At 42.1% G+C, this 27,024-nt stretch overlaps 1 protein-coding gene across 1 annotated transcript in view; it reads left to right on the top strand.

Moving 5' to 3' along the window:
* RFTN2 (raftlin family member 2) overlaps positions 1 to 27,024 on the top strand; it is a 220,911-nt gene that overhangs the window by 116,859 nt on the left and 77,028 nt on the right. The window contains exons 4-5 of the mRNA XM_044303233.1: positions 23,061 to 23,331; positions 25,288 to 25,491. Coding sequence (XP_044159168.1) covers positions 23,061 to 23,331; positions 25,288 to 25,491 — 475 coding nt within the window. The remainder of the gene's footprint in view (positions 1 to 23,060; positions 23,332 to 25,287; positions 25,492 to 27,024) is intronic.

The following is a 27,024-nucleotide window of genomic DNA, read 5'->3' as shown; positions in this document are numbered from 1 at the left end:
ACAAACTCCACCAGTGTAGAGGTGAATTTTGCTTTACTAAGTCATGCCCCTATGTAAACCATCAATACAAGAACGGAACACAAAAATGCCTTATAACATGTTCAGGAACATATTTTGCCCTCCACAACAGCAATACATACATACTATGATAAAGTTCAATATATCTCCAATGCTGCATCTGATACCACCATGCAGCCCAAAATACTTTAGAGCAAAATCTGATACCAGCATGCATTGCAAAATACATCCCTAATTTCACCATATAAATGCCACATTGCAGCACAAAATATGTCCCCAAACAGCGCCAAATAAATATCACCATGAAGTGCAAAATACCCAGTATTATTGTCTCTGACAACCTCCCCCCTTCCATTGGCAGCAGCATTGTCCCCATTTAAATGTCTCATCTGTGTTTGGGACTTGCAGGATAGGAGCAGAGTGGCTGGAGTTGGAGGGAGAGAGACTTCTGGTAGAAGGTTCAATGGAGTGGGTAAAAAGAGATGTGATTTCACATGTTGCCAATGGTCAGATGGTAAGATGGTAAGAGGTATAATAGATGCAGTGTGTACAGATATATGGTATAGACAGCAGTTTACTAATATGTGAGTATAAATTATACCTTATACCTGGATGATAGCTATGACTGGGCGGTTAATGTACAAGGTTACAGTCTGTTTAGAAAGGATCGTCAAAACCGGAGAGGGGGAGGGGTCTACCTTTATGTAAAGTCCGGTCTAAAGCCCACACTCCGCGAAGATATAAATGAGGGACATGAACATGTGGAGTCACTGTGGGTAGAGATACATGGAGCTAAAAACAACAATAAATTACTAATAGGAGTTTACTATAAACCACCTAATATACCAGAGTCCACAGAAAATCTACTAATAAACGAGATTGACGAGGCGGCAAATCATAATGAGGTGGTTATTATGGGGGACTTCAACTACCCAGATATAGACTGGGAAACTGAAACTTGTATATCTCATAAAGGAAACAGGTTCTTGGCAATAACCAAAGACAATTACCTCTCCCAACTGGTTCAGGACCCGACTAGAGGGACGGCCATACTGGACTTAGTATTAACCAATAGGCCGGACAGAAAAACAGACGTGCAGGTTGGGGGACACCTGGGAAATAGTGACCACAAAGTAATAACCTTCAAATTATCATTCAAAAGAGCGTTTCTACAGGGAGGAACAAAAATACCAAACTTCAAAAAAGCTAAATTTAGCCAACTAAGAGAGGCCATAGGCCAAACTAACTGGGACAAAGTCCTCAAAAATAAAAATACAGCCACAAAATGGGATATCTTTAAAAACATCCTAAAATCTCATTGTGAGAGGTACATACCGTATGGTAATAAAAGGTTAAGGAACAAAAAGAAACCAATGTGGATAAATAGAACTGTAACGAAAGCAATAAATGACAAAAAGAAAGCATATCATTCACTGAAACAGGAGGGGAGCACGAAAGCACTGAAAAACTATAAGGAAAAAAATAGAACATGTAAAAAACAAATAAAAGCGGCCAAACTAGAGACCGAGAGATTCATTGCCAAAGAAAGTAAAACTAACCCTAAAATGTTCTTCAATTATATAAATGTTAAAAAGTATAAATCTGAAGGTGTCGGCCCTTTAAAGAGTAATGAGGGGGAAGTCGCAGAGAGCGACGAGGAGAAAGCAAAGCTGTTAAATATTTTTTTCTCCAATGTATTCACTGAGGAAAATAAATTGTCAGATGACATGCAGAATGCAAAAAAAATTTCCCCATTAAAAGTGTCCTGTCTGACCCAGGAAGAAGTACATCAGCGACTTAAAAAGATTAAAATAGACAAATCGCCAGGACCGGATGACATACACCTCCGTATCCTAAAGGAATTAAGTAATGTCATAGCCAGACCCTTATTTCTGATATTTGCAGACTCTATACTGACAGGGAATGTCCCACAGGATTGGCGCATGGCATATGTGGTGCCAATATTCAAAAAGGGGCCAAAAACAGAGCCTGGAAACTATAGGCCGGTAAGTTTAACATCTGTTGTGGGTAAACTGTTTGAAGATTTTCTGAGAGATGCTATATTAGAGCATCTTAACGGAAATAAGCAAATAACGCCATATCAGCATGGCTTCGTAATGGATCGGTCATGTCAAACTAATTTAATCAGTTTCTATGAGGAGGTAAGTTCTAGACTTGACAGCGGCGAATCAATGGATGTCGTGTGTCTGGACTTCTCCAAAGCATTTGACACTGTACCACATAAAAGGTTAGTATATAAAATGAGAATGCTCGGACTGGGAGAAAACATCTGTATGTGGGTAAGTAACTGGCTCAATGATAGAAAACAGAGGGTAGTTATTAATGGTACACACTCAGATTGGGTCACTGTCACTAGTGGGGTACCTCAGGGGTCAGTATTGGGCCCTATTCTCTTCAATATATTTATTAATGATCTTGTAGAAGGCTTGCATAGTAAAGTATCAATTTTCGCAGATGACACTAAACTGTGTAAAGTAATTTACACTGATGAGGACAGTATACTGCTACAGAGGGATCTGGATAGATTGGAGGCTTGGGCAGATAAGTGGCAGATGAGGTTTAACACTGATAAATGTAAAGTTATGCACATGGGAAGTAAAAATGCAAGTCACCCGTACATACTAAATGGTAAAACACTCGGTAACACTGACATGGAAAAGGACCTAGGAATTTTAATAAACAGCAAACTAAGCTGCAAAAACCAGTGTCAGGCAGCTGCTGCCAAGGCCAATAAGATAATGGGTTGCATCAGAAGGGGCATAGATTCCCGTGATAAGAACATAGTCCTACCACTTTACAAATCGCTAGTCAGACCACACATGGAGTACTGTGTACAGTTCTGGGCTCCTGTAAACAAGGCAGACATAGCAGAGCTGGAGAAGGTCCATAGGAGGGCATCTAAAGTAATAACTGGAATGGGGCAACTACAGTACCCTGAAAGATTATCAAAATTAGGGTTATTCACTTTAGAAAAAAGACGACTGAGGGGAGATCTAATTAATATGTATAAATATATCAGGGGTCAGTACAGAGATCTATCCCATCATCTATTCATTCCCAGGACGGTGACTGTGACGAGGGGACATCCTCTGCGTCTGGAGGAAAGAAGGTTTGTATACAAACATAGAAAAGGATTCTTTTACGGTAAGAGCAGTGAGACTATGGAACTCTCTGCCAGAGGAGGTGGTGATGGTGAGTACAATAAAGGAATTCAAGAGGGGCCTGGACGTATTTCTGGAGCTTAATAATATTACAGGCTATAGCTACTAGAGAGGGGTCGTTGATCCAGGGAGTTATTCTGATTGCCTGATTGGAGTCGGGACGGAATTTTTTTTTTTTTTTTTTGCCTTCCTCTGGATCAACTTGCGGGATAACAGGCCGAACTGGATGGACAAATGTCTTTTTTCGGCCTTATGTACTATGTTACTATGTTACCATTGGCCGGGATGAAGGGTAGGCAGTGATAGGCAAAAGCCTAGGCCACCACCGCACATTAGGCAAGGGGGCCCAGTTTAAGACACAATTATGTATATATAGTGGATATAAAAAGTCTACACACCCCTGTTAAAATGTCAAGTTTCTGTGATGTAAAAAAAATGAGACAAAGATAAATCATTTCAGAACTTTTTCCACCTAATTAATGTGTGTAATGAATAGCTGTGTTCAGAATTAAGCAATCACATTCAAAAGCGTGTTAAATAGGAGTCAGCATACACCTTATATCATTTCAAGTGCCTCAAATGAACCCCAAATAAAATTCATCTGCGAGCTTGCAAAACATCAGAGGGATCTCATTGTTAAAAGGTATCAGTCAGGAGAAGGGTACAAAAGAATTTCCAAGGCATTAGATATACCATGGAACACAGTGAAGACAGTCCTCATCAAGTGGAGAAAATATGGCACAACAGTGACATTACCAAGAACTTTACGTCCCTCCAAAATTGATGAAAAGACGAGAAGAAAACTGGTCTGGGAGGCTACCAAGAGGCCTACAGCAACATTAAAGTAGCTGCAGGAATATCTGGCAAGTACTGGCTGTGTGGTACATGTGACAACAATCTCCCGTATTCTTCATATGTCTGGGCTATGGGGTAGAGTGGCAAGCCTTTTCTTACGAAGAAAAACATCCAAGCCAGGCTGCATTTTGCAAAAACACATCTGAAGTCTCCCAAAAGCATGTGGGAAAACGTGTTATGGTCTGATGAAACCGAGGTTGAACTTTTTGGCCATAATTCCAAAAGATATGTTTGGCGCAAAAACAACACTGCACATCACCAAAAGAACACCATATCCACAGTGAAGCATGGTGGTGGCAGCATCATGCTTTGGGACTGTTTTTCTTCAGCTGGAACTGGGGCCTTAGTTAAGTTAGAGGGAATAATGAACAGTTCCAAATACCAGTCAATATTGGCACAAAACCTTCAGGCTTCTGCTAGAAAGCTGAACATGAAGAGGAACTTCATCTTTCAGCATGACAACGACCCAAAGCATACATCCAAATCAACAAAGGAATGGCTTCACCAGAAGAAGATTAATGTTTCGGAATGGCCCAGCCAGAGACCAGACCTGAGTCAGATTGAAAATCTGTGGGGTGATCTGAAGAGGGCTGTGCACAGGAGATGCTTTTGCAATCTAGATAAGATAAGATGCCTTTGTCACTGTACAACACAATGAAATGCAATGTACAATACAATGAAATGTTGTTTGGAGCAATCCTAGATGCCATGGACAGAGGAACAAGAACTGACATTTAAACTAAAGCATTACACTAGAAAAAAAATAAAACATTGCACTAGAAGGCATTACTATTCACAGTTCACAGTTCACAGCATATATATAGCAAGAGCAAAGTAGGAAGTGCTTGTCAGTATATATACACACTGATTCAGACACTACTGCAGACAAGAGGTCATCATGGGGTCATGAATGCAGCAGTCACTTTCAGGCTGTGGTAGTTTCTATCCTAGGAAGGGGCAATAATCTCAGAGCATTTAGGAGACTGATTGCTTTGGGGTAAAAGCTGTTCTTCAGCCTAGTGGTGCGGACATGTAGGGCTCTAAGACGCCTACCAGAGGGTAGGGGAATGAAAAGGCTGTGGCTGGGGTGAGTTGGATCGCCGCAGATTTGCCCTGTTGCTGCAGCGAGCAGTGAAGATGTCATCCAGTGATGGTAACTGAGTACCAGTGATTCTGCCAGCCATTCTGATGATGCGCTTGAAGGTCTTCTTGTCCTCAGAAGAGCAGCTGGAGTACCACACTGTAATGCAGTATGTGAGAACAGATTCTATGGTGCACCTATAAAAATTGACTAACAGCTGTTTTGGGAGTTGTGCTTTCTTCAGACTCCTCAGAAAATAAAGCCTCTGAAGGCCTTTTTTGGTAATTTCTGTTGTGTTTTGTATCCATGACAGGTCCTGACTAATATGAACTCCCAAGAATCTGAAACTTTGAACTATCTCCACGTTTCCACCATTAATGCTAATGGGATGGTGTCCATTTTGTTTCTTCTTCCTAAAATCCAGAATTAGCTCCTTTGTTTTCTTGGTATTGAGTATGGGGTTGTTCTTACTCCATCTCTCTAGGTTCTCAACCTCTTTCCTATAGGCTGTTTCATCATTTTTGGAGATTAGGCCTATCACGGTCGTGTCATCTGCAAATTTTATAATGGTATTGGTATTGTGAATAGGTTTACAGTCATTTGTGAAGCGGGAGTAAAGGAGAGGGCTCAACACATAGCCTTGCGGTACCCCAGTGTTTAGTGTTAAGGATGAAGAGAAGTGCTTGCCCATGCGTACGATTTCTGGTCTTTTGTAAGAAAATCCAGTATCCAGTTGCACAGGTGTGAGCTGAGACCCAAGTTGTTCAGTTTTGTTGCCAACTTGTTGGGAGGGATGGTGTTAAAGGCCGAGCTGTAATTAATGAACAGCATCCGCACATAGCTGTCTCTCTGCTCCAGATGTGAAGGGTAAATGAGACAGCATCCTCAGTTGACCTATGTGCTCTGTAAGCAAACTGGTATTGGTCCATGGAGGTACAGATCTTGCTCTTCATGTGCCTGAGGACAAGTTGTTCAAAACACTTCATAGCAATAGGAGTGAGAGCCACTGGGCGATAATCACTTAAGGTCTTCACCCCGGCCTGTTTTGGAATTGGGACAATTGTGGAGGATTTCAGGCAACTGGGGACAATGGCCTGCTCTAGTGAGCTGTTAAACATACTGGTAAACACTGTTTTCAGCTGTTTAGCACAGTTGTTTAGGACTTTTCCAGGAACTTCATCAGGGCCGGCTGCTTTGTGGGGATTAATGTGGTGAAAGAAAAAGCAATGCCATTAGAAATATAGCAGAATCTACACAGGAAGCAAGTGTAACAATATATGGCCACTGTATAATAGCTAGATAAGCAGTAGCAAGCAGGTAGTCTATTAAGTATAAAAGAGATAAAGGACGGCTCACCTCTGGTTTGGGATGGCAAGGTGCACCAAAACAGATGTTGTACCCAATCACCAAGAACAATAATATTAAAAAGAAGTAAAATGGGCACTCATATATCTAGATCACAAGGTAGGAAAAGCGACTCAAATGATATATTAATTTATTAATAGCGATAAGTTGAACAAATTTATATGAGCAATACACAATAATAATGTACCCTAAATAGAACTAAGACATTGGACGTGGATCTGCAGCGTGACACAGCCAGCACTTCTGCTCACAGCCGGGTGAATACAGCATCGTTAGCAGCTAATTCAGCTGTGTTATCCAAAGGCATCCTTTGTGTTATCCTGTTTGCATCTACACCACGTGGGACGCCACGGTGGGAATAGGACGATATGTGAGTAAGAGCCATTCAGCTCCATAATACTGCTGGATATATGTATATTGCTGCCCAAACATCTTGATTTGCTGTTTGAATATTGCGTAATATTGCTGGACATATCTATACCATTGCTCAAGTATCCTGCCGCTTATATTGCGGTTGTTCAAACATACAGCCTATTCAGGCAGATATCTGCTCAAATTGAATATATTTGTGGACAATTGTACGGACCAAACCAGGATTTTAGGCCACATGTTCTACTACTAAAGAAACACTGCGGCATCAGTGGTATACAGCCACTTTATTGACTCTTCAGAAATATACTTATTTATTTATTCATACACATTATCTCACCAATTGTTTTTTAATTATATATTGTTGATCCAGTGGATTTTATGTAACAGTTTATGCTGCATTTTACCCATTGGTCACCATTAGTCACTGTGCACTTACTATTCATTTATTTATTCACTCACTGATTTATTTATTTATTTATTTATCCTTTTTCTGGAGATATATTTGCTGTAAACCACTGTTGTAGATAATAGAAGACAAAAGTACTGTGTTACATCTGCTAATGTCAGACTGGACCTATTAACACTGGATTGGATACTTGGATTTTTTATCAGCTATAACAGTGGACAGTTGTATGCTCATTTTATCAATTTTATAAGTTTTATCATTTTATGTTGATTTCGGGAAATTAGTTCTATTTAGGGTACATTATTATTGTGTATTGCTCATATAAATTTGTTCAACTTATCGCTATTAATAAATTAATATATCATTTGAGTCGCTTTGCCTACCTTGTGATCTAGATATATGAGTGCCCATTTTACTTCTTTTTAAGTTTATTAAGTAACCATACTGTTTCAGAATCAAAATACAAGTATTGAATGACTAATAGTATACAGTAAAAAAATGCAAATGCAGCACCTGCATAGCTACCTAAAATAGCTATAATTTAAGGCAAACAAGTGAAATACACTATAAGAAATAGATATAGAACAGCCATTTCAAAATATGGAATGAGATAGTGCCATAAACTGAATCCTAGTAGATTCGACATACATGTAAAAGCAGCCAGCCATAAGAGAGCATTTGCAATTAAAACACTGCCACTGTAATAACAGTGCAAAAAAGGAAAGAAACTATATAAGCAGTGCACACACTGGGGTTCTGTAGATAGTTTTAATGTAGTAGGTTAGACATTACAAAAACACTCACCATTTATTATTAAAAAAGCAAATAATAAAAGTTAAAATAAAATAAAAAAACATAATATGCACCTGTCAAGGGTAGGCAGCCAGTAGTGTATGACTAAATGTAAATATAATGTGGTTTAAGGCCCATCCTACCTCATGTGCTCTCAGCATCAGGGAACATGATGGAGCCTCTTGCTGCGCTAATTTGATGATAGGCAGCTCATTGTCTTTGTCAAATCGTACAAAAAAATGATTTAGGTCATCAGGAGAGAAAGAATTTCCAGTGTTGATACAACAGGTGTTGCTCTTATAATTCGTAATGGACTTGATACCCTGCCACATGCGTCGGGAATCAGAGCTTGTAAAATGATGTTGTATTTTTGTTTTGTAGCAGCGCTTCGCCTCCTTAATGCCCCTCTTCAGATTGGACCTGGCTGTTTTGTATTTCTCTGGGTCTTCTTTTCAGAAAGCAATGTCACGTGCCTTCAAAAGGTTTTGGATATTTCTGTTTATCCATGGTTTCCTATTTGGGAAGGTCCGAATGATTTTGGTATCAGTGACATTGTCCGTGCAAAATTGAATATAGGATAGGACAGAGGAGGCATATATGTTTAAGTCTGTGTGATTTTCCTTTGTAGCTGCCTGTTTAAACAAATCCCAATCTGTGTCCTCAAAACAATCCTGTAGTCTCAGGATTGTATACAAAGGAGGCTTAATCCTGGTGATAAGAGGTTTGTATGTTGGAGCTAAAAACAAAGAAATGTGATCCGACCTGCCAAGATGGGGGGCAGGTGATGCTGTATAAGCATTTGCTATGTTGCAATAGACACGGTCCAATGTATTTCTCCCCCTAGTTGGGAATTTTAACAAACTGGTAGAATTTGGGGAGCACAGTTTTGAGATTGGCTTGGTTAAAATCACCCGCTAAGATGAACACTCCATCTGGATGGATATTTTGCAGACTGTTTGTAATATCATGCAATTTGGACAGTGCCAGCTTAACATTAGCTTGTGGAGGAATATAAACCACGGTGAGATACATGACTGTGAATTCCCTCGGTAAGTAGAACGGTCTGCATTTAAGTGTCATAAGTTCTAAATCAGCAGAGCAATATTGTTCAGCAATGACTGTGGAGGTACACCAAGCCTTATGGACATACATACACACTCCACCTCCCTTATTCTTACCGGACTCAGTGGTTCGATCCATTCAGTAGACAGTCCGATCCGCAAGTTCAATAGCCTCGTCTGGGATGTTAGTATTTAGCCAATCTTACAGATTTGGAGTGTTTTTGCAAAGAAGAGTAGGCAAATCTTGCAAAGTCAAAATGTGCCATGCTGATAGACTCATACCCAAAAAGACTGAGTGCTGTAATGAAATCAAAAGGTGCTTCAACAAAGTATTAGTTTAAGGGTGTGCACACTTATGCAACCATATTTTATTTTTATATTATTTTCTTCCCTCTACCTAAAAGATTTCAGTTTGTTTTTCAATTAAATTGTACAGTTTATAGGTCACATTAAAGGTGGAAAAAGTTCTGAAATGATTACATGCAGCAGACAGTCAGGACAAGCATGAGGAGGAGGCAGACTGCAGAGTCACAGGCTGGTAATAGGAGGATCACTGCCTGACTTTCATGTTGTTCTTCTCCTCCTGTTTGTCCTTTCCCTCCCCATCCAATGCCCTCCTGCAATGGGGGCCCTGCTTCCCGACTAGGCAACTAGCAAGAGAGGCCCTCCAACAATCAACAACTGTTAAGTATATTTTCGTACTGTCTGTGTCTGCTATCTATCTAATATTTATTTGTCTATCTCTCTTATGATAGATGGATATGACATAGATAAAGCAATATAGATAGATAGATACTGTAGATAGATAAATTAAATTAAATAGAGCTTCCATTAGAAAGAAATGCTCTACTGGTGAAGATGTTGTGTAAACTTAATGTCCATACAAGAAAAAGGGGTGGGCACTGCTGAGTGTGACAAATGTCCCACTGTATTCACACTTGCACTCGCAACATGCGATATATGGTGGTGCTCTGCTTCATAGCCATGCAAAATTCAACGAATAAAGAAAAGATGAATAGCAGCACTCACCATTAAGTAATATTTGCAGCTTTATTCTGGTTGAAAACTGTAAAGTGCGGGCACCTCGGAATAGGAGGAGTGGAACATGTAGTTAACTATTTTATTTACTGTAAAACACAATTCATAGTGTATGTCCTCCTTAGTCCATGCGGGAGGTTTTACATAGGTAAAAACTTTAGACCTTTTTGTGTTAGATTCAGGGAACATAGGAAGTTGATAGAAACCACAATTGGAGCCACCAGATTAATCGAACATATACATGCAGAAAATGGAGGAAGCAACAATGTTTTGAAGTGTGCAGGATTGGAAATGGTGTAGATGCCAGAACAAGGAGGAGATAGAAAACGGATTTTGTTATAGAGGGAGGCTGCATGGATTATTAAAACTAATGCGATGGCTTCTCTAGGACTGAATGACAAGAATGACCTGGTGATTTTTGTTTGAATAGTTTTTATATGACAGGGTTTTTTCACATGGTTTTATTTTGTTTTGATGTGTGTATTATGTATTGACTGGGAATAATCATCTTAACTGTTTAGCATGACGCATCAGTGGGAGTGTTATAAATTGTGCACGCCCCCCGACCACGTCATGGAAGGCTTGACAAAGCACAGGTGGCACAAAACGTCTGTTGCCTGATTCATATGTGCGGTGCCCGCACTTTCCAGTTTTTAACCAGAATAAAGCTGCAAATACTACTTGATGGTGAGTGCCGCTATTCATCTTTTCTTTATTCGTTGCTGTGCAAACTTAACTAGCAGTGCTCACCTCATGGTAGGTCAGATGTGTATTATGATGTTCTGAAGCACTTGAGATGTGTGGTATGATGTTCTGCAGCAGCTGAGGTGTGTATTATGAGGTTCTGAAGTAGTTGAGGTGTGTAAAATGATGTTCTGCAGCAGCTAAGGTGTGTATTATAAGGTTCTACAGCAGGTGATGTGTGTATTATTATGTTCTGCAGCAGCTGAGGTGTGTACTAAGATGTTCTGCAGCGCTAACGTGTGTATTAAGATATTCTGCAGCGGCTGAGGTGTCTAATAAGATGTTCCACAACAGCTGAGGTGTGTATTATGAGGTTCTGCAGCAGCTGGGGTGTGTATTATGATGCTCTGCAGAAGCTGAGGTGTGCATTATGATGCTCTGCAGAAGCTGAGGTGTGTATTATGAGGTTCTCGGCTGAGGTGTCTTATTAGGATGAGGTGGGCTACCATTTTTGTTGGGGGGGGGGGAGTTAATTTGGTGCCATTTGCCTCATCTGTGTAGGGCACCAAAATTCCTTGCCCCAGCCCTGCTCTACCTCACATATCAGGTACGCTGTATATACTATACATCTGTACACACTGCATCTATTATACCTTGTACCTCACATACTGTATCAGTACACTGCTAAATATACTATATATCTGTATACACTACATCTGTTATAATTTAGAGATCAGAGGTTTTCAAAAATTAGGTTTGGACACTTTGCCGAATTTTTCCCCACAATTTGCTTAGTTCCGCATTAATTCGTCATGAAGAGTGTTAATTCAGCTATATCTGGTCCTGCAGGGAGAGTGTATCTCGGTGTACATCACTGTGCATTGCAGAGACATGCATAGCTAGTCATTTCTAGTAGTAAAACAGTTATGCCTCATTCACACCTCAGTATTTTGGCCAGTGATTTCCATCAGTGATTTTGATCCAAAACCAGGTGCGGCTCTAAACACAGGACAGGTGCAGAGCTTTCCCTTATACCTTATGTCTGTGGAGGCTCCACTCCTGTTTTTGGCTCACAATCACTGATGGAAACACTGATGTGTGAATGATGCATTACTCTGCGTCAGTATGACAGGCAGGTGATATACAGTACACGGATGTGTGTATCGGCATGTGTCACTATTCAACTCAGTTCACAATTCACTTATTTGGTCAGTTACAGGTTCAAAACACAGAAGAGGTGCAGATCTTTTTTTGATACCTTATCTGAAAGTAGGATTGGCTCATGATTTTGGATCACCATACAATAACTGCTGGGTTTACTCAGCAAATAACCAAAGTGTAAACCTAGTCTTACAGGTCAATGTTTTCCCTTCTTCTAATCCACCAGAAGAACCCGAAAAAATTGTTGACAGGATTATGTTTATTTATATTAAGATTATGTGGTTATTGTCTTATATGACTTGTTTTTGCACTTTATTTCTATCTTTATATGGATCTAAAGAGGTTGTGCATTTGTTTACAGCTACAGTTAATTGGTGCATTAAACTGTGCATATTTGTGTGTGATTACAACAGTAAGTATTTAGTAAAAAGACTCCACAAGTTGGCGGGGGGGGGCGCACTTGGGCAGCTCAGCCTCTGTTGGTGGTGGACCTTGTCCCAGCCCTGTGCAGAGCAGTTCATCTCCAATGTGACTCCGTTCGCCCAGGCTGGCCAGGTGCAGAACAGCTTGACACTGCCGTGCTCTGCATAAGTGGTATGCTGGGGGACCACTTAGAAGTGTGCCTACAGTGGAGGCTGAGGACAAGGTAGTGGATGAGGAGGCAAAGGAGGACATCAGTGCTGGAATCCCAGCATCAGAACGCGGAGGCGGCATTGCCATCACCTGGCCAAGTTGCTGGTGTGCCTGGGAAGGAACTACATTTACCCAGTGGGCCATAAAGGACATATATTTTCTTTAACTATAGTTGCAGCTCCACATATTGACGCTGCCATGAACTGTACCAGACACAGACAGGCTCAAGCACTGGCCCACCTTCTGCTCAACATAAGCTACTTTATGGTGATGCTCCATGTGTTGATGCAGGGCTGTGGTGCCAACATTGGCACCCTGGCCGCGCTTCACTTTCTGCCCACAGATCCTACATACGTCACGCTGACGTCCTCCCACAACTTGATGAAAAATTCCCTCACTGACGAGTATGGCATTTTACCCCCACAACTGCTGACTACCTGCCACTGCCTCTATGAAGCCATGCACCATTAGTTGTTTCCGGACAAGTAGGCTCCTGAGTAGCAGATGGTCTACCCCGGGCTCTAGATCTCACACTTCTGCCACCCTCCTAGCTCACAGCCACTCTTGCATCCTGCTAATATGCCACCCTCACCACATGATAATGATGATGATGATGATGATGATGATGATGATAAAGCATCCTCTTCACCCGGGGATTAGCTAAGAAACAAGGTGGGCACCCCAATAACAGTAAAATTAGACAGCCTATTGACCCCAATTTGGGAATCAAAGCCATCTATTTAACAAGGTGGGCACTACAATAACAGTTAAATTACACAGCTTATTAACCCCAATTTGAAAATCATGACCTAATTGAATTACATATGTATTAAACAAGGTGTAAACCACAATAACAGGTAAATTACAATACTTATTCACCCCAATTTGAGAATCAAGGCGTAATAGATCTGCTTATCTTTTTAAGAAGGGGGGCAACCCAAAAACAGTTAAATTAGCTTATTCACCCCAATTTAAGAAGGAAGGAGTAATATAATTGCTTATCTATTAAAGGGGTTGTCCCAAGAAAAATATTTTGCAGGTTTAAAAGCAACGCCTGGATCTGAATTCTTTTGTAATTGCACGTAATTAAACATTTAGCATAGCTACTGAGTTATTAAATAAAAATTTTCTGTATAGCGCCATCTGCTGTTTTTTTTTCTTATTTCTTTGACCTGCTCACTAAGAATTCCCCACATGCTCAGTTTCATCCTTCTACTGCCTCCTGAGCTGTGATAGGGAGAGCATGGACAAACCACCTTGACAGCAGAAAAGGTACTCCCCTTGTGCTGCCAGCTTGATATAAATACATCACAGCAATGAATGGAGAGATCTCTGGATCCATGTGAGGTACAGGGCTGGTTTTAGCTTTGTTAGAAAGAGATTGTCATGTACTATATGACTGCTTTCGTTTTTTACATTAATCATGAGATGACCCCTTTAAAGAAGGTAGACACTGTTCAATAAGATAGCTCTGTTCAGGGATTGATGGAAACTGAGCTGTCTCCTATGGATCCTTCAACTTCAGATTACACAGCCTGAATTGTCCCTGAATTCTCCCTATGCTCTCTCTACAGTGTGTAAAAACACTCCCTATGATCTCCCTATACTGTCCCTGCAGTTTCCCTATGCAATATTCAACGATTTAAGCTTTGATAAACACTGTCCCTAGCACTTGACACATGTGTCCCTATGCTCAGTTCACTGTAAAATTGCTGGGACTGGGCGAGATTAGGATTTTTATAGGGCTGTGACATCACAGGGGATGGCCATTTACTGATTGGCTAGCTGCACTATTATGGATAATCGCTTGTTCCCGGCCTTCTTACTGTCACCTTCTAACACATATAGCTGCCATTTTAGGAAAAAATGTATTCGTTATCAAGAAGCGCCAGGAAATTCGGATTTGTTGCTAATCAAATTGTTCCAGATCTAATTCCACTTAAGATGCTTTGAATCGCTTAACACTAGATACAATACCATGGTTAACAATGGAAGAACAATGATTTCAAGCATCATCCTCCTTTTAACAGGTCAAGTCTGCCTTTTTAACCCAATCAGCCTGACATAATGATGTCCAGCCTTGTGCTCGTCAACATTCTCACCTGAGTTAACAAGACGATTACTGAAATGATCTCAGCAGATCCTTTAATGACAGCAATGAAATGCAGTGGAAAGTTTTTTGGGGGGATTAAGTTAATTTTCATGGCAAAGAAGGACTATGCAATTCATCTGATCACTCTTCATAACATTCTGGAGTATATGCAAATTGCTATTATAAAAACTTAAGCAGCAACTTTTCCAATTTCCAATATTTATGTAATTCTCAAAACTTTTGGCCACAACTGTATATATATATATATTGTAGGAAAGCGCAAGGGGCCGTCATTGACGGAAGATATGTGTCACCGAGGTTCCTGGCCTCGGTGAGGTAAGACCCGGTAATTTTAAGTGCTACTACTGACTGACACTATTGATTATTTACTGTGGCTGTAAAGCCGATCCGGGCCGGCTCTTACTGGGAGCAGCCGAAGTGCAGGTTGGGTGGCTGTTCCCCACGTTCCAGGCCGGGTTTTGGTTTGGTGATAAAAACCCAGCCAGCAGTCTCAGCTGTGTGGATTACCCTCCTTTTTTTAGTGGAGCTTTGTCAGTCTTGGTCTTGGAGCCTGGGAGTTTGGGCCAGGACTAAGGCATGCTATAATGTTTGTAAAAAAGCATGTGGATTTCTACTTCACCCAAGGACTTATGTGCTGCAGCCTGGTGTGAGCAAATACCAGACTCAAGGGGACAGTTTTTCCCCTGAAACTGCCTTTTTTGTTGTCACTTTACGTATGTGTGAATAAAACACTGCACTGTTTAAGTTAAAGACGTTGTCATTGTCTCTGTACTGCGTCCGCAAGCCTGTCTACCAGAGCAAATCCCCTCAATTGGTGGAGGATGCATGCAAACGCAGTGAGACAGGCCTGAAGGCCGAAATAATTTTGTTTTTCCCCGGAACAAGTGCATGTCCTACATTAAGCCAGCAAAGTTACGACGTGTGTCCCCTGACAAAATGGAGGCAGTCATAAAGGCCCTCGTGGAGTCTAACTTGCAGCAGTGGGAGGCTAAAAAGCAGCAACAAGAAACTAACCAGCTGCTATTGCAACATATAATGGCATTGCAGGCTGCAGGAGCGTTCCAGAATGTCCACGATGCCTGGAAAGCTGTCCGCGCCGCGATTCAGAAGATCAAGACCTATCTGGCGGTCTTCAAAAAAGTGGCCGTGAGAGAAAAGTTACCCCCAGACCAGTGGGCTGAGGTCGTTGCTCCATTCCTGGCATCTGGTCCCCAGCAAGTATTGTTTGATCTCCCCAATGATCAAGCGGCCGACTACCCGACAGTAAAAGGTGAGATCCTGGCGATACTCGGGGTGAATGTATTGGTCTGGGCCGAGAGGGTGCATCAGTGGGAATTCTGGCTGAACCTACCAGACCACTATATTACGATCTGCTGCACCGATTGCAAAAATTGCTGCAGCCTGACATATTGACTCCCACTGCTATGTTGGATCGACTGTTGGCGGATGTGTTTTGGATGGCTTTGCTGTACCCTCTCCAGCACTGGATCGGCCAGGTGTCTCTGAATAATGCCTTGGAGATGGTCGACCTGCTGGAGCGATATGAGGCCACCAGAAATCTGCAGGGGGGTTCTTTTGGGAGCGGGCCAGCTAAACCCTGGAAATCTCCACTCCAAACACGGTGGCTGGTGCCAGCCAAATCTGCCCGGGACGTACCCCCTGCAGACCCAACCCCAGTGGTCTGCTGGCTGTGTCACGAACCTGGACATATAAGAGCTGACTGTCTCCATCGGGGGGAACCGCCACTCATTGTATGCCAGGAAGCTATGTGCCACAAGTACCTCCAAAACTATAGACAATAGTCACCTGTGCCAGGTGGAAGTGGGGGACACTCTAGCGGTGGCACTGCTGGATTCAGGTAGTCTGGTTTCCCTGGTAAGAGCTGCCCTGGTGTGGCCCGGCGAGTATACTGGCCGAACAGTCGGCATTGTCTGCATTCATGGGGACTTAAAGGAATATCCTACTGCCCTGGTCTCTCTGTCAACGGTGGCCAGCAGGTGGATGCATGAGGTGGCTGTCGCCACAAAGTTACCGTATGAGTTTATTGGGAGAGACTTCCCAGGTTTCCCGGCACTCTGGCTGGACACGAAAGTTACCGATACCCAGGAGACAGATGTAACCCTAGCAGAGTGGCCTGGCTCAGCGGGGAGGCCATAACCCTGGGAACCTGAGTCAGAAGGGCCAGCAGTAGGGGTGACCGCCACATCAGTGGAAGAGGGGGAGACAAGCCCCCTAAGACCTCATTGTCTCTGGGGATAATTTTGGTACAGCACAGCACCAGGACCTGACTCGATCCTGAGCCTGGGAGAATGTGGTAGTAGTTGAGGGCTGAGTCTATGTTCCCCCATTTTGTGGTTCAACAGGAGATGCTGTATCAGGTAAATAAACTATGGGGTGAGCATATTGAACAGCTGGTGGTGCCCAAGGCGTATTGCAAGCTCGTGATGGAGTTAGCCCACCAACATGTTCTTGGGGGACACCTGGGCCAGCAGAAAACGCAGGACCGGATTCTACAGCGGTTCTACTGCCCCAGCAAGTCTTGCCCAACCTGCCAGATAACCAGCCCCCAGCCACATTTCCGTAGTACTCGGGTCCCTTTCCAGATTATTGAGGTCCCATTCGAGCGGATCACTATAGATCGTAGGCCCAGTACCGAAGTCCGCTAGAGTGCACCAACACATCTTGGTCATCCTCGACTATACCACTCGGTACCCGGAGGCGGTGCCACTGCGTCATACATGAGCCAAACTCATAGTTAAGGAGTTAATGGAGATGTTTTCTCAAGTGGGTCTGCCTAAGGAGGTTCTGACTGACCAAGGGACCCCATTTATGTCCAAGGTCATGAGGGAACTCTGTAAGTTGCTCCACATAAAACAGTTACGGACGTCCGTGTATCATCCGCAAGCAGATGGCCTGGCAGAAAGGTTTAATCAAACATTAAAAAATATGTTAAAAAGAGTGGTGTCTAAGGATGGGAGGGACTGGGACCTTCTTCTGCCCTATCTCATGTTCGCAGTGTGAGAAGTGCCCCAGGCCTCTACTGGGTTTCTTGCCCTTCGAACTGCTATAGGGCAGACACCCTCGCGGTCTGTTGGACGTCGCCAAAGAGGCGTGGGAACAACAACCCACACCGCACAAAAGTGTTGTTGAGTATATCACCCAGATGCAAGGACAGATGGAAACAGTGTTACCTCTGGTTAGGGAGCATATGGAGGCAGTGCAGCAAGCCCAGAGTAGGGTCTATAATCGGCAGGCTCGGGTCCAGAACATTAACCTGGGTGATCGGGTAAGTTCCTAGCTAGGTGGCAGGGGCCCTACGAGGTACTTGAAAAAATTGGACGGGTAGATTACAAGGCACATCAGCCGGGTAGGCGAAATCCAGAGCAGGTGTACCATGTGAATCTTCTCAAACCAAGAAAGAACGGGAAACCTGACAGCCCACATCCAGGGTTTCTAGGAAAGCGGATTCGGTCCCTCTGTCTGAAGAAAGGGAAGCGGCTGCCACAGTGAAACTTGCTGAAAGCCTCTCCTCTAAACAGGCTCAGGAGGCCAGGGAGTTTGTTAGTCGGAACACAGATGTGTTCTCAGACCTTCCTGGACTCACTTCCATAATCCAACATGACATTATCACTGGGCCTCATGCAAAATTCTGATTAAAACCGTACCTGGTACCCGAGACTCGGCAACAAGCCATCGCAGAGGAAGTGCAGCTGATGCTACAGCTAGGTGTCATTGAGGATTCAAAAAGTGAATGGGCCAGTCCGATAGTCTTAATACCCAAGCCGGACGGGACATTGCGCTTCTGTAACGACTTCCGCAAACCTAATGAGGTGTCCAAATTTGATGCATATCCCATGCCCCGAGTAGATGAGCTTATTGAGAAGTTAGGCCAACCCCGGTGTTTTTCTGTGTTAGACCTCACCAAAGGGTACTGGCATGTACCCTTGATGGAGGCTGCAAAAGAAACAATATCTTTCATCACGCCAGAGCGGTTGTATCAGTACAAGGTATTACCCTTTGGTCTACATGGCGCTCCCGCCACGTTTCAAAGGCTAATGGACATTGTAATCCGTCCACATCGTTGGTACGCTTCGGCGTACTTGGACGATATCGTTATCCACTGCACCGACTGGGAAAGTCACCTACCTAAAGTACAGGCTGTAGTGGACTCCCTTTGGAAGGCTGGCTTAACCGCTAACCCGAAAAAGTGCACAATAGGGTTAGAAGAGACCAAGTACCTGGGGTATGTAATTGGGCGCGGCACTATTAAACCTCAGGTAAACAAAATAGAGGCAGTTAGGAATTGGTCCCGACCTGTCACTACTCGGCAAGTAAAGTTGTTCCTGGTTATGGTGGGGTACTATATGAGGTTTGTCCCCAATTTTGCTACTGTCGCCGCACCATTGACAGGCCTTTTGAAGGGATGCAAGTCAGTGACGGTCCAGTGGAATGAGCAGGTGGAAAAGGCTTTCTCCGCTCTGAAGTCGGCCCTGTGTGAGTCCCCGGAGTTGGTTGCACCCGACTTCAAGAGGGAGTTTGTGGTACAGACAGATGCCTCTGAAGTAGGCCTCAGAGCTGTACTCTCTCAGGACATCAATGGGGAGGAGCATCTCATTGTTTTCCTGAGCCGCAAACTTACCCCAGCCGAGACTAGGTACAGTATAGTGGAGAGAGAGTGCCTGGACATCAAGTGGGAGCTCGAGTCTCTCCGCTATTAACTGTTGGGAAGAAAGTTCCATCTGGTAACCAACCACTCCCCTCTCAAGTGGATGAGCGAAGCCAAAGAGAGGAATGCTCGGGTCACCAGGTGGTTTTTGTCTCTACAGAACTTCAAGTTTTCCATGGAACATAGGGCAGGCAGGTTACAGGGTAATGCAGATGCCATGTCCCGGGTACACTGTCTTGTGGGTGTTCACCCCCTCAGGGTTGAACAAAGGGGGAGGTATGTAGGAAAGCGCAAGGGGCCGTCATTGACGGAAGATATGTGTCACCAAGGTTCCTGGCCTCGGTGAGGTAAGAGCCGGTAATTTTAAGTGGCAGCGGCAGCTAGTGCTGACTGACTCTAAATGACACTTTAGTGTGGCTTATAAAGCCGATCCGGGCAGGCTCTTACTGGGAGCAGCCAAAGTGCAGGTTGGGTGGCTGTTCCCCCCGTTCCAGGCCGGGTTTTGGTTTGGATAAAAACCCAGCCAGCAGTCTCAGCTGTGTGGATTACCCACCATCTGATAGTGGAGCTTTGTCAGTCTGGGTGTTGGAGCCTGAGAGTTTGGGCCGGGACTAAGGCATGCTATATTGTTTGTGAAAAAGCATGTGGACTTCTGCTTCACCCAGACTGTGCTGCAGTCTGGTGTGAACAAACACCAGACTCAAGGTGACTGTTTTTCCCCTGAAACTGCCTTTTTTGTTGTCACTTTACGTATGTGTGAATAAAACACTGCACTGTTTAAGTTAAAGATGTTGTCATTGCCTCTGTACTGCATCAGCAAGCCTGTCTACCAGAGCAAATCCCCACAATATATATATATATATATATATATATATATATAATAGAAGAAAGTACCTGGAATCATCATGGATGGAAGGTATGTGTCACCGAGGTTCCTGGCCTCGGTGAAGTAAGAGCCGGTATTTTATGTGTCAGCATCAGCTATTGCTAATTGACACCTTGAGATTTAGCATGGCTGTCATAGCTGATCCAGGACAGCTCTTACTGGGAGTCAAAGTGCTGGGTGGGTGACTACTTCCCATGTTCCAGGCTGGGTTTTGCCAGGCATAAAAACCAGCCAGCACTGCCAGGTGTGTGGATTTACCTCCCTCTAACAGTGAAGCTCAGGAGTCTGTGTGCTGTGAACTGAGGGCTGTGCTGGGATTTGAGGTTTGAGCCGGGCTGGAGAACTCGGGCCCCTCTAAAGGCGAATAGGCCGCCTATGGACTGAACTGATAACACGGTGTGAATTAACACCCAGGATAAAAGATTACTATTATTGTTTATGGACTTTCCTTGCATTTTGTGATACACCTTATCTGCATTTTGTGATACACCAATGTGTGAATAAACACCGCTGTTTGATTCAAGAACTATGTACTTTGCCTCTATACTGCATCTGCTATCTACCAGAGTGAATCCCCACAATATATTTATATATACAGTATATATATGCACAGCAGTGTGCTGATGTGAGAGGTACACATAATAGATGCAGTGAGTACAGATATATGTGGTCAGTTTTACATTATGGTCACTGTGTGAGGTACATGAGATATGGGGGTTGCAGTTGTATGCAGTATTATATATAAGTGATGTATGTGGTACTTCTCAATTATAATGTATAATGTGACAATTTTGAGGTATGAGAATCAATGAGACATGAGTTACCACGTCTGAGTAAAAAAAAAAAAAAAAAAAAAGAGAATAGGAACACATAAAGAGAAAAGGAGAGGACCTTATTTTACGCACTTCATTCTAGACTCAGTGGAGAGCATCTCTTGCAGTTCTTCTCCATGCTGTTGGATTTGAAGGACCTGTGAGGATGTCATCGCAGATCCTGGCAGTTGTACCTTCCTAGCCTGAGAACTACACAATTCTCTGTGCAGTTCTGCACTATCCTCTAGCTAGTTCAGGACTTGTGATGAAGTCATCACAGGTCCTTTAGTTTTCTGAGTCTCCAGACTGCACTGATGACAGGGGAATCTGGACAAGAGCCTTTATTGAATGTAATTAGGGAGAGGGACCTTTCTTGCACCGTGGGTCCTCCCTCCCCTATTCCCCTGTCATCAGTGCAGTCTGGAGACTCAGAAAACTAAAGGATCTGTGATGACCTGGGGCATAGCAGCTGTGTCGTCTACCTCCATTGGAGGTATGCCACTGGCCAGTACCAGACAGCAGAAGGAAAAATCAAATAGAGGGTGAGTTGCTAAAATTGGCATACACACTGGGGCTTCCTGATCAGTTGAGCAACTAGGCCTTCTGACTGTTCGGATGGCCATGTATTCTGCAAACCTGTCACTGTCCGGATCGCCTTGTATTCTGTAAAACTGGCACCCAGCAATCCACCGGCAGTAGCTAGCTGGACACTAAGAGTTTCCCTTACATCAGGATCAATACAATCTTATGTAGTATTAGCAGATGTATTCTGCATAAATCAAGATACAACAAGACACTATTCCCTAGCCTCAAAGATAGACAAAAAAAGTGAAATAATTCTTGCTTCTAACAATAAAAAAATAATCTGTATAAGCATACCGTATGTTTAGTATCTGCCAAAACATTCAAAAGTTAAAATCTTAGTATTTGAAGCTTCACAAAAAGGGAAATCTGTACTATCCATTGCTGAGTTAGGGCTCATGCACACGACCATGTGTTGGCCAGGCCTGTGCTGCGGACCGCAAATTGGGTCCACAATGCACGGGCACTAACTGTGGGGCTACCGCATGCGGATCGCGGACCCATTCACCTGAATGGGGTCCGCGATCCGCATCCGACCGTCCGCAAGCACTTCTTTTTTGCATAGTGCCTCCATGCCGCACCGCATCTTCTGGATTGCGGACCCATTCAAGTGAATGTGTCCGGATTCATGATGCATGAGCACTTGGGTGCATGCGGCCGGTGCCCGTGTATTGCGGACCCACTGTATGTGGACTGGGCAATGGCCATGTGCATGAGCCCTTACATTGCACATTTCTCTTTCTAACTGCCTCTTAGTTAGCCTGGAAATGTTTGCATTTCTTCCCTTTGAGACTAGGTTCATTTCCGCTTTTGCATTTTTCCTTCTTGCCTTTTAAGAGCCAAAACTTTTTACCTTTTCATTCACATAGCCATATGAGAACTTTTGTGGGAAAGTACATTTTCAATTGCACCATTTACCATATCTCGTATTGGAAAAAAATACAATTCTGTGTGAAATGACATGACCACCTACACTGACAAAAAAATATAAACACAACACTTTCGGTTTTGCTCCCATTTTGCATGTGTAATTCTGTCTCATTACAATTACAGCGGTAATAAATTTATACAGCTTTTATTACGTTTTACTATTTTAAAAAAACATCTAAATGTTTTATGCATTGCCATATTCTGACACTCATAACTGGCTTAGTTGCCTATAGCAACCAATCAGATTCCACCTTTCATTTTTGACAGCTCTGTTGGAAAATGAAAGGTGGAATCTGGTTTGATAAATGACTCAATACTCAATACCCCCCCCCCCCCCCCCCCCAGTATTATTTTTATTTTCTATTGTATTTAAATGGTTAAAAAGTTTAGTAAATAGTTTGTATGTGTAACGCTTTTGTGTAGGTGAATGACGCATCCAGAAAAGGCATGAGGTTTGTTGGATTCATAACAAAGCACTTTCATCAGTCTACAAACACCTTGGTGGATGTACAAAAACTGGAGCAAAACAGCAGCAAAAACTCTAATGAGGATGCTAACAGGCGAACAGAGGGAACAATCAGTGGGCATTCTTCAGAAAGTGGAATTGATGAAGAAATCCATTTAGGAAATGATGGCATACAAGACTCTGTATTCCCGGATGAAGGGACTTTAACAAAATTAAGGAAATGTCAAGGTATAATCTGAGCTCTTTAGCATGTCTTTACAATTTCTCACGTGAAGTATGTTACTACAAAGGGACTGGGAATAGCTCAAAATATAATAACAATATTTAAAAAGAAATGCAAAAAGAGCCTTTAATATTCACCATAAAATATAATTCTATTAATATACAATAAAACTAATCATCAATACTTAATAGTTTTACAGGGATCCAAATAAAATTCCTGACGATTTCAAACACAGTTATTATGCCAAATATGTACAATGCACTCAGCAATGCCAAGAAATCATAAATACATGCAAGGCTTATAATATGCAGGACAAATGATCAACCCCTGTCGTAATATGGGAGCTATAGAGCCATGACAAATAATAATTATTAATAACCACCAAATAGTATGTCTAGACTCTGCGATCTTACCGTGAAAAGCACTTGATAAACATAATTACTATGGTGCTATTTGGCAGAGCTATGTAACCTCACCCTCTTGCAGGCCACCTTGACGTGTGTTTTGCGTATATTCTTAGTGGTTTTTATGTGTCTTATCACCAATGGAAAATAGCTGGGCTGCATCATGTGATAAGTATCTATGAGGTCATACTGTCAGCTAATAGCACCTCCGCCCGAAGCCAGTGATACAAAAGGCAAAACAAAGCCGAGAGACATAGGGGAGCATTAATGAAGACCAGCGATTTAGACATAATTAATAAAATCAATTCAATATAAATAAAGTAAAGTAATATTCACCTGGTTGCATTCTGTTGTCTGTGTCCGTTCACCACTGCCAATAAAGAAGTCTTGATTCAGCGCAAAGAAGGGGTGAGTGCCGTCCTTTTCTCTTACTTGTATCAATAAATAAAGTATATGCCAATCCATATTAAATGTGCTGTACAACAGATAACCACACTATGAAGTGTAATCATGCCCTAAATATTCAACAATAAATAATCCACTAAAAATACACAGGTGAAACTCGAAAAATTAGAATATCGTGCAAAAGTTCATTTATTTCAATAACGTAACTTAAAATTAGAATATTGTGAAAAGGTTCAATATTCTAGGCTCAAAGTGTCACACTCTAGTCAGCTAATTAATCCATACCCCTTAAGCAAAGTGTACCTGAGATTGTTAATTTGGGGTTTCCAGAAACTGTAAGCCATAATCATCCAAATTGTAACAAATAAAGGCTTGACATATCTCGCTCTGCATGTAGTGAGTCTATCTCATATGTTAGTTTCATCTTTTAAGTTGCATTACTGAAATAAATAAACTTTGCACGATATTCTAATTTTTCGAGTTTCACCTGTATATAGTGCAACATCATATTTTTAATATCATGGCAGGGTAAATCTTCATACGTTTCACTCTTATATTTTTTTTTTTCATGCTTTTCACCCAGAAAATTAACCAGCATTTTTTCATCTGTGAACAAAAATACAATAAAATCATTATTAAAACACGAATATACGTTTAAAAGCCCATAAAAAATACCACTTTACAGAAAAGCACAAAATCCCTCACTTTCATTTAAACCCCTCTCGGCTAATGTACCTAATGTATAGATCCATCTGCTTTCCAATTGTGCCACCCTTTTTGCTTTGTCACCTCCTCCACTGTATCACTTGCACCTATACAGTGAAGAAGTGAATGGGTTGTGCACCATGCAGATCCCATGAATATGAAAGGTGCTGTTTCTTGGGGAAAAACATAAAAAAAAATGTCATAAAACCCTCTTAATTAAAATTTATGTTGCACAAACTTAACAATGAACATGGGAAGGTTTTCTTGCAATGTTGCCACCAATGTTTCACCAGGAGAAATATCCAACGGCATAAAAACTATTTTGTTCCTTCCAAAGTAGAGCTTATTTCCTTCCTCGTCAGGGAAGATAGCTAGGAACAAGCTCCCGATTCACACGCTGTGAATAGAATTTACTTACAATTTTAACTTCTTTCCTTTTCTCACTAGGAAATACATTATATGCTGTATTTAACATCCTGGAAAATGATGTAAGTGGCTGCAAATACATTGAAGGGAACCTCTCAATGAAAGTGTCTCGAAAAGGCACAACAGTCAGTGCCCTTGAAGCAGACTGGCTGGAAATGACTACTTATTACTTCAAGCAGGGCTTTTCTTTAATTGATTCTTTTGTACACTGGGAAATGCTCAGAGGTAAGATTAGAATTTTTACATCATATAGTGTACTTGGGTGATTAATCAATGCTATGCAGGGAATTTATCAAAGCCTATATACCAAAAAGTTTCATTTTGCAAAGAAATGTGTTTTTTTTCCCATTGAATGCCACTCTTGACATTTGGGGTAATGTAGGTGGGGCTTAGTGAGAGTGGTGTAGTATTGGGGCCTGACAGAATTACTATAATTTACACCATTAAATGGCAGGTACTGGTAATTATAGCCAAACTCTATGCCAGCTCATATTTTTCTGGTGCATTGACTGCCAGAAGATGCTAAATTTCTTGAGACTTGTGCTTCTTATTTTTTAAAATCACCCTAATGTAAAAGAAACAACTGGCCTTGTTGTCCTTAGCAAACAATTTGAGTTCAGATTTTATCATTTGATGTACTTATTTAGGTGTTTTTTTTTACCATATTTGCTGTTTTATGTGGAATGTTAAACTTCCTTTAACCCCTTCCAGACCTATGATGTACTACTTAGTCATGGGAACCACTGCGTTCCCGCAATTTGGCGTAATAGTACGTCATAGTGATCGCGTGGGCACCACTGCTGTGGCGGGGATCCGATGCAACACAAGGTAGCCCAATGCCTTGCACAGCATCGGGAACTGCCTTCTACAGGTTCTGAAGAGATCCAGCCTCAGGCTGGGTCTCCTAGGCAACCTGTTAGTGTATGACTGTTAGGGCTGTTTCACACGAGCGGATGCCATGCGTGGCATCGGCTCAGTGAAAGAGTGCCAAGACCTGATGCAGACTGCAGAGGCACGGAGCATAAACATGACTGATAATGCTCCGTGCAGTCTGCATCGGCTCTTGGCACTCTTTCACAGAGCGGATGCCACGCACGGCATCCGCTCGTGTGAAACAGCCCTTAGTGTATGACTCAGTGTCACGCACTAACATAGAAACATAGAATGTGTCGCAGATAAGAACCATTTGGCCCATCTAGTCTGCCCAATAATAATAACAGGCAATGCAATACAATACAGGTGTATTGTAATGCATTGCAGTGGGAATCAGACCCCCAAAAGTGAACATCATAAATAAAGTAAAGAAAAAAAAGTAAAAAAAGTGTTTTTAATAAAATTAATAAAGTAATAAAATGAATAAAGTAAAACGGAAAAAAGACCCTTTTCCCTTATTTTATAATAAAAAACTAAACCCACACATATTAGGTATCGCTGTGTCCGTAATGACTGGCTCTATAAATATATCACATGATCCACCCTGTCCGATAAACACCATAAAAAATTTAAATAAAAACGGTGTAAAAAAAGCAATTTTTGTCACCTTACATAAAAAAGTGCAACACCAAGCGACAAAAAAGGTATATGCCCCACAAAATGATATCAATAAAACCTCATCCCGCAAAAAATTAGCCCCTTCCTAAAACAATTGCCCCAAAAATAAAAAAATATATAGCTCTCAGAACATGGAGACACAAAAACATCATTTTCTTTTTTTCAGAACTGATATTATTGTGCTAAAGTGAAATACATAAAAATATG

This window comes from Bufo gargarizans, chromosome 8 (genome assembly GCF_014858855.1).
Source record: "Bufo gargarizans isolate SCDJY-AF-19 chromosome 8, ASM1485885v1, whole genome shotgun sequence".
Taxonomy (NCBI): domain Eukaryota; kingdom Metazoa; phylum Chordata; class Amphibia; order Anura; family Bufonidae; genus Bufo; species Bufo gargarizans.
Note: the sequence above shows the minus strand (reverse complement) of the source record. Positions and strands in the feature narration are given on the sequence as shown.